This window comes from Myotis davidii, unplaced genomic scaffold, assembly GCF_000327345.1.
Source record: "Myotis davidii unplaced genomic scaffold, ASM32734v1 scaffold174, whole genome shotgun sequence".
NCBI lineage: Eukaryota > Metazoa > Chordata > Mammalia > Chiroptera > Vespertilionidae > Myotis > Myotis davidii.
In genome coordinates this window covers 5,938,128-5,947,299 of record NW_006289087.1, presented here as the reverse complement: position 1 = coordinate 5,947,299, position 9,172 = coordinate 5,938,128, and the positions used below count along the sequence as shown (strand labels likewise).

Genomic DNA, 9,172 nt, shown 5'->3' with positions numbered 1-9,172 from the left:
AGGGATGGCTCTGTGTGCTATTTCTGTTTTGGATGAAGAAAGTGCTGTTAGCTCCATGTAACCAGGAGAATGAGCATCTAGGAGGGATGGCTCTGTGTGCTATTTCTGTTTTGGACAAAAAAAGTACTGTTAGCTCCACATAACCAGGAGAATATCTCACCCTGTGATTCCTGGTTTTCTAGTTAGAGGATCACAACATTATTGTAGGATTTGCTGCTGCTCTGCACCCTCTGATAGGACCTCAGATGCCTTGGTAATAATCTCTATTTTGAATTTTTGAGGCAACTAAATATTCTATAGTCACAGATTTAAAATTTAAAATTTAAAGGTGTTGGTCAGTTAGTACAACCCTCAGTTTACTACATCGGCATGATGACACCCACAGAAGTGTAGTTTGTCCAGTGTCTCAGTGCCAGGTAGATCAATTTAACAATTTCAGTAACAACATTAAATAGCACATTTTAATATAAATATTGCATATTATTCATTCCCCAGATATAACATTTAGGCAAACATAGTTGATATAAGTCACAGAAAATGAGGTAATAGAATGTTGATTTTCAAAACTGCAGAAAACTTAGAAAAGCTCCTGTCCCGCCATTGGCACTTACTTAATATTCATTAAAGGAGTAATAGGTTAACAGATAATATTTAATGAATGCTAACTAATCTGTGTGGCAGACACTGTGCAAAGTTTATTAGGTGGGCTAACTCCTGTAATCCTTCCCTTCCTAATAGGTATCAATATAGTAAGTAGTATTATTATCCCAATTTTAAAGAATCTTACCATTTGTGACAACATGGATGAACCTAGAGCAGGGGTCGGCAAGCTCATTAGTCAACAGAGCCAAATATCAACAGTACAATGACTGAAATTTCTTTTGAGAGCCAAATTTTTTAAACTTAAACTATATAGGTAGGTACAGTGTTTATTAACTTAATTAGGGTACTCCTAAGGCTTAGGAAGAGCCACACTCAAGGGGCCAAAGAGCCGCATGTGGCTCGCGAGCCGCAGTTTGCCAACCACGGACCTGGAGGGTATTATGCTAAGGGAAATAAGTCAGATAGAGAAAGACAAATACCATAGGATTCCACTTATATGTGGCATCCCAAAACACAAAATAAATGAACAAACTCAGATATACAAACTGAGGTTTGCCAGATGGCAAGGGGCCAGGGGGCTGGGTGAAGAAGGTGAAGGGCTTTAAGAAGCACAAATGGGCAGCTACAAAACAGTCCCGGGGATGCAAATATAGTCAACAATACTGTAATTACTGTAATATGGTAACACATGCAATAGATGTGTGGTCAGGTGGGTACTAGATTTATCAGTGGGATTACTTTGTAAGTTATATAATCACTATTCTGCACACCTGAAACTAATATAATATTGAATGTCAAGGTAACTGAAAGCAAACCATTTTTTATGTATATAAAACAACATGCCCAATAACTTGATGTAAAGTTAAAGAGAGCTTTAAAAGTAAGGCGAAGCTACCACTATAAGGGCCCAGTGATGCCCCAGACATGCCCGAATGCAGAAGAATTCCTCCTCCAGGAATCACCAAAGCTCCAGGGAGCAGTACAAGCCAAAACTGTGATCTCCCCTGCCTTGTCCTTCAAATGGCGTGTGCTCCAAACACATTTCCGTGCAGCTGGAGGCGTTGTTACAGACAGAAGGACCCTGCGTCGCAAGGCCTAACTTTTTTAAAGCAGCATTTGGAAGACTTCCCAGACACCACATCTGCCCGAGCCCGTGCACCTCGGAGGAGAAGGCCGGCTCCGGAGACAGTGCAGACGACTAAATGTATTAACGGCGGACGGGCCACTCCATCTTTCCTGCTGCAACAGTAGGTGATCCCATCAAAAACCTGTCTGCTGGCCGGCCGACCGGCCATCCACGCCTACGGGCTCACAGAGCACACCCAGGTGAGGGGAGCGGATGCTGATCCGAATGTGGGGCCAGGGAGGGAGTTTCCGTTTCAATTCGAGAAAAAGTCTCTATTTTTACCCACAGGCTCTCTTCCTTCCTTCCTTTGACTGTTATAAATACTAAGCAGACGGTTCGCATTTTAGGGGGGTGAGTGGTTGACTTTCTAGCTCTCGGTGATGGTGCCCATGCACCAGGCCAGGTAAGTGCTCATTAATCCCAACACAGCTCAGCTGGAGGGCAATCATGATTCATTACACTCGCGCCTCCACAGCCTGCCTCACTCAGAGCACACTGTTAACTATGTTAGGATGTTAGGTGAGAATAAAACAGTAATGCTCACGCCACTGTTCCTAACGCAAATTCCATTTCACTGTCCCCAACCTATGAAACATTTATTTTTGTGTGTGTTTAATTGCATTTGTTGGGGTGACACCGGTTATGAAATTATACAGGTTTCAGGTGCACAACTCAACAACACGCCATCTGTACACTGCACTGTGTGCTCACCACCCCATCACCATTTATCTCCCCTGAACCCTCCTCCACATCCTCCCCTCCCCCTGGCAATCACCGCACTGTTGTCTGTGTCCATGAGTTTTCTCTTTTTTTCTCAATCCCTCCTCCACCCCACCACCACCCAGGTATTTGTTCCAAAATGACAAAAGCCTTATAAGTTTACAGAAAAATACACACACACACACACATAAAATACTTTGTAAATTGGGAAAGTGAAGTAGGAAGCCTAAAGAGTTACAGTTTTCTACCATCTATAGGGAAATGGTGCTCTGAAGTACTATACATCCTAGAGGTAACAACTTCCAGAATATTCTAGTAAGACCAGGAGCTGGGTGAGGCAAATGAGCAGGGTTGGATGCTGTCCCTACTTAAATGCTTGGTATTGTGTTGGAGATGTCTTTGCATTGATTCTCATTTCAAAACCACCACCACAGCATCATATTAAAATGCGTTTATATTGATCACTGAGGTGATTCGGCGCCTTTACATTCTGTGCCAGCAGCAGATGCCTTACTCTATCTCAGGCCCATAGAAGGTATGTTTTCCCTGAAATACCGTTTCCTGTAATGCTTTCCATAGAACCTGGCATATTAACAGTGGTTATACTTTCCAAAGAAGTTACATCGTGTAAGTGTTAGGAATACATACCCGAACAAAGTTAAAGAGCTTTCTTATCTTTCTTTTAGAGGCTTTAATAACCTGATGTGCCCGGGAACCTCCAAGAGGGAGGGCATTCCCCACTCGTTTGCCCACAGAACTCTCCCCAGAGCCAGTGAATAATGTTCTGGAAAAAAAGTTCTAGAAACTTTGTCCAACAGCCACATTCATCACATGCTTTGACCCACGAAGACAGCTTTTCCCTATCTACTTTTTTCTTTCCTTTCTTCCACCTTCCCACCTTTCTCCAGAATCCCAAAAAGAGACATGTGGACACACTCAAGCCGAAGTTATCAAGGGCTGAACTGGTGTTTCTATAAACAGGCGTCGTACAAGTTCATTGTAAAGGGATATCAAAGTAACAGAAAAGCTTTTGGGTCTGCGTGCCTCTTCAATAACGGGCCGTCAGACACACTCACCGGTGAAGTCTGTGTTGACGGGGTGAGTGGAGCTGGGAAATGTGTAATATCCGTGTCCGGGGAAGCGAACTCCTTTCTCCGCCCTGGCCCCCGGGGCTGGGAGGGACGTCTCCCTCCTTTCCAGCTGATAGACGGGAGACGGGCCGTTCAGTTCTGCGGGCGGGAGCCAGCGAGCGAGGACGGCTGTGCCGCTGACCCCTTCGACCAGAGGCGGCCTCAGCTGGGCTGGCGCTAAACGTTAGAAAACACGTGTTACCTTCGAGAACTTGGCTCCCGTCTCCAGACACAGATCCTCACACATATGGACCCGTGCAACCGTGGGCATCACACTCGAAATCAAATTCGTTAGGCTCTCAAGGATGTGTGTGGTTCCAGGAACCAAAACCACAAGACAGACTTAATCCACAATGTGATTAAACAGTTTGAGTGGCTAAGAGAAGATGGCGGTGGCAGGGAGGGCGCTGGCCTCCCGTGAGCAGAATGAGAGACACGTGTGTAAAAGCAGCAATTACCCCTGAGAGACACCGAGCGTTGAATGGACAGCTTCTGACATGAACAAGAGAAAGAGAAGAAATGCGGACGCTGAGACACCAGAAGAACCCGGGGCAGACGAGCAGCGGGGCGTGGCTGTCTAGGTCCCCCCCAACCTTGGTGGCCCACTGGGAGTCCCCTGGGGGGCTCTGACCTACCTGCAAGGCTATGCAGCCTGTTCCTTACAGCAACGTTGCCTGGAGCCTTCTGCCTCTGAACAAAGGCAGCGGGGAGCAGGAATCACAGGACTGGGCACCCACACCTGGCCTCCCGGCCTCCAGCCTCCCCTCCCTGCAGGCTGGTGCCCCAGGCACTGTGGGCACCTACCCAGCCCCAAGCAGTTTCCCAAAACTACCCGGCACCTAGAACCTGCACACAGAGGTCCCGTCCACAGAGACCACCTTTGGTACAACAAGCAAGAGAGAGACTGCATAGGGTAGGCTGGGCAGCCCAGAGAACACTCCCAAGAGCTGCGGAATTACCGAGGTCAGAGAGCCTCCTTAAGGTCCACCTCCAAAGGGTGGGCGGGGCCTCTATCTAGATGCTCCTGGCTGCCTACAAGGTCTCCTGAAGCCCATCCACCAATCAGAGACAGCCATTAGGATCCACTCTCACACCTACAGGCACCTGGCCCCTCCACCCAGCGCTGCTCCAGCTGGAGCCACCATCTCCCACCCACCAGCCTCCAATTCCACCTGGCACACAGGCCACAGAGGGCCAGCTTCTGTATGGGCTACTTCCCCGAGGCTAGAAGAGACAGCTCTCTTGTCTAATTTACATAAGCAGACATAGAAAGTCAAACAAAACGAAAACACAGGAAAAATATCTCTCAAATGAAGGAACAAGAAAAGGCCCCAGAGAAAAGGAAACCCTAAGGAAAAGGGTGTAAGTCACTTGCTTAATAAAGAATTCAAGAAACGGTCACAAGGGTGCTCATCCAACCTGGGAGGAACTTAGGGAGAAGGTCAACAAAGAAAAGTGTAAAAAGAACTAAGCGGACCTGAAGAATACAAGTGAAATCACACACACACACACACACACACACACACACTCTCTCTCTCTCTCTCTCTCTCGGCAATTACCAGCAGACTAGCTAACACAGAAAACCAGATCAGAGATGTCAGAGAGAGACGAGTGGTAACTGGCCAATCAGAGCAGCAGAAAGAAAAAAATAAATAAAAAAACAGCCACAAAGATAGTTTGTGGGACCTCTCTAGGATAGCATCAAATGCTCAAACCCTGGCATCATAGGGATTCCCAAAAGGAGAAGACAAAGAGAAAGGAATGGAAACTGTATGTAAAGAAATGGCTGATAAGTTTCCTCACCTGGGAAAGGAAACAGATCTAGTTCCAAACTAGATGAACCCAAAGAAACACACACAAGACATATTGTAATGAAAACAGCAAAAGGTGAAGACAGACCATCTCGAAGGAAGCAAGAGAAAAAAAAAATTACATACGAAGGAAACCCTATAAAACTGTCATCTGATTCTTCAGCAGCAACTTTATAGGCAGGACATCTAGAAAGTGCTGAAAAAAGGGACCCTACAACCTAAAATCATTTACCCAGCGAGGCTATCATTCAGAAGTGACGGGGAGAAAGAGTTTCCAGGACAAACAAAAACCAAAGGACTTCATCAACACTAAACCAGTTTGACAAGAAATGTTAAAGGCGTTTCTTTCCAAATATACAATAGATGCAGCATATCAGACATTTCAAAAGCTACTATGAAGGTTAAAAGAAAAAGAGGACCAAGATCAGCTCAAACTGCAATAAGTAGTTAGGAGACAAACAACACAAGTCAATGTAAAACATGGTATCAAAAACATAAAATGCAGCGCTGGCTGGTGTGGCTCAGTTGGTTGGGTACCTGGGGTTACATGTTGTTAGGGAGCATGCAGGAGGCAGCCAATCAATGTTGCCCTCTCACATGGATGTCTCTCTCTCTCTCTCTCTCTCTCCCTACCTCTCTCTAGAAAAATAAAATTAGTAAAAACAAAATCTTATAGACATACATACATAATTGCTTTCAGTGTTGCAAAACAAAATTCTGTATCATTGCAAGGCACTGATATTAGTAGCCAACAACACATCTTTTAAATTGCATGTGATAAAAGATCAAAGAACATATCTCATCCACATTCAAAATCTACAAGTATTTACTTAGAAAAAAATCTTATAAATGTGAACTATAAAATGGAACTTCAATATCCATCATTTCAAAGAATAACAACATACAAAGTCTGTTTTCACGTGGAATAAAATTACAATGTTCTTACGTTTTTTTGCAATAGCTCTGTAATCTGATTTCTAGTCTGTCTCTTCTGTTTATAGCTGGTCTTTTATAAAATGCTTGATAATATACATTCTTCTCTATGCGGCATTTATTGCTTTATAATCTGATTAATAGCATATCATTATGCATAAATTTACACTTGCAAAATTTATGTAGTGTGGAGTCTGAACATCTTCGGATAAGAACTGAAGGCTGAATGAGCAGAAGCTCTTGCCGATGGCAGGTCTTTAAAATCAAATCTCCTTATTTATCTTCAAGGGAGAGTTTGTTGTCTATGAAGACTGCAGGACCGTGTCAACATCTCAAAACATCATCAACTTTGCATATGCAGAGAGGGCTCCGGGAATGAACAATCCTCCCACGTCCCAGGAGTGTGTGGGGAGCAGGCCAGCATAAGACATCCTCAGGCACCATGTCAATAGAAAGGATTTTGACTTTTTCTCCGAGACGCAGTTGGCACCTGGCCTGCTTGCACTGCTATCCAATCAGTGACCAGAAGAGCAGACCCCCACCCCCAGACTCACATAGGAAAAAAAGGAAAAAAAGAAAAAAAAAACTATTGTCCTGCTGCCTTCTTTGTTCAGGAGTCTCCAAGAGAGAGTACGTGTAGTGAAACTTAACTGGAAAAGGAGAAACTTAAGGTTGTCGCCTGGCTCTCTAAGTCCCTCCGTATGGAACAGTGGCAAATACATTATTTTGTGTCTCTGTTCTTCCATATCCCATTTCCTGAGGAGTACATTGGGCGTGATTATGTCTAGGATCTCTTCGTTTCAAAGGTCCATGACTGGACATTTCCAAGCCCTGCCTCCCAAGCAGTAAGCCAGGAGGGGTGTGGACATATGGATCCCCTTCAGCTCTGAGCCCCCATGTTCCTTGACCCCAGTCCCGCCTATAAATATTATGACTTTTCTGTGTTCTGTGACGTAAGGAAAAGCCAGAAAGCACTGCTTTAGGAGACTTTATGGGACTTCCCCTTCTTGGCGAATAAACATGGCCTTCGTCCGCCATCGTCCTGGCCATCAACAGGAACCGGCACAGAACGAGGACCCTCCATGGGAGGAGGGAGGAGGAGGCGTGATTTCTGAACTGCGATTGGACCGGCACTGATGACAGGGAGCACCGTTCCCTGGCATCTACCGTTAATAAAAAGGCCGTTGCTTGGACTGTAATTATGGCATTCTTGCTACCCAAACTTGAAGCTTTTATGGGGCTTCTGCAATTATCTACTTAAATGCATCGTAACACTTGCTTCTCTGACAGCAAAGTATTGATTTTTTAATCATTTTCAAGTCTCCTCCAGCACAAATAAATGTACTACAGTTACAGTTAATGCACTGTGTACATGCATTAACCGCGGGCGCGCCGCCATTCATTATTTGGCGATACAGAGGGCTGAAGTCTGGCTCCTCAGGAAGGAGCGGCAGGGATTCCACATCAGGATGGAAGCTGCCATTGTCCTTGGTGCTCCCAATCCTATAACTTCTGGGGAGCTTTTAAAATAGGGTACTTAGGCTTAAAAAAGGACAGGGTGCTGAATGGAAATCTTTTATATATGTCAGTGTGGATGAAATTAAAACTCGTTTCACTGAGAAGATAGGGTTTATATATCCCTAAAGGTGTCACTGCGGAACCTATGGCAGCTTTGCTCAGATGCATTTTGGTCCATTCCATTTCTTTCCTTACACATATTTAGGACGCATCTATCAAAATACTTGGGTAATATATCTACCTCTCTCTATATATATATACATATACACATATACACATGTATGTATATAGGCTGATTCAATTTTTACATATTATAATTGTGATGCTTTAATGCCTTACTACGATTAGCATATTATGAAGCTAAAACAGTGTTTTAAAAGGTGTGAATTCCGAATGCCCTTTCTGTGCCCCACAAAGGCCAAGTGCAGCCCCCGCTAAAGTCACATGTCTCAATACAGACCTGGCGACAGAGGTCATCGAGTATTTTACCCATGAGCCTTTTCCTGCAGTGGTGCATCCGCACATTCAAAATTAAAGCTGGTGAGTCAAAGCAGTTAATTTTGTTTTGTGAGAAATAATATCATTTTAGTTTTAGCATCTAAGACAGATGCCAGCGTTTCCCTCTGAACAGATGGTAATTCCATCTAATAGTGCATCTCTGTATTAGTGAGGTCTGTTGTGTATACAAACAGTAATAAACAGTAGGTAAGGATCAAAATAAATTTTAATTGTTGACATTAAATTCTGGCAGCCACAGTTCTGAGGCGGCAGTACTCCTTTTTCAAGCCTGTCAGATTTACGGAGGCTTGCGGGGCTTTGCCGGAAGCCGCCCCATCCCAGTTACAACAGAGAAATGTTCCAGAGCTCCCAGTTACTGGTTTGAACCGGGATGCCTGTTGTCCTACACTGAGATGATTCTTCCAGAATGACAGGGAAACGGTGCGCCTGTGACAGTCTGCCAGGATTTCTTCTAGAATGGCCTTGAAGGACTAAATGTTTAATGGAGGTTGATATACAGCGGTTCTCAACCTGTGGGAAGAGACCCCTTTGGTGGTCGAATGACCCTTTCACAGGGGTCACCTAAGACCATCCTGCATATCAGATATTTACATGACGATTCATAACAGTAGTAACATTACAGTTATGAAGTGGCAACGAAAATAATTTTATGGTTGGGTCACAACATGAGGAACTGTATTTAAAGGGCCAGAAGGTTGAGAACCACTGATATAAAGTGTTATGTCCCATGGTTACATTGGGGAGGGGGCACAGTACTATCACAGCCACTTGGGTATTTTGCTCAGTAAGGGTCTCCCATTCATGATGCTATT

The 9,172-nt window shown here is 44.5% G+C and overlaps 1 protein-coding gene across 1 annotated transcript in view; it reads right to left on the bottom strand.

Annotated features, from left to right (window-relative positions):
• USH2A (Usher syndrome 2A (autosomal recessive, mild)) overlaps positions 1-9,172 on the bottom strand; it is a 442,266-nt gene that overhangs the window by 316,331 nt on the left and 116,763 nt on the right. The window contains 1 exon segment of the mRNA XM_006761291.2: positions 3,526-3,756. Coding sequence (XP_006761354.1) covers positions 3,526-3,756 — 231 coding nt within the window.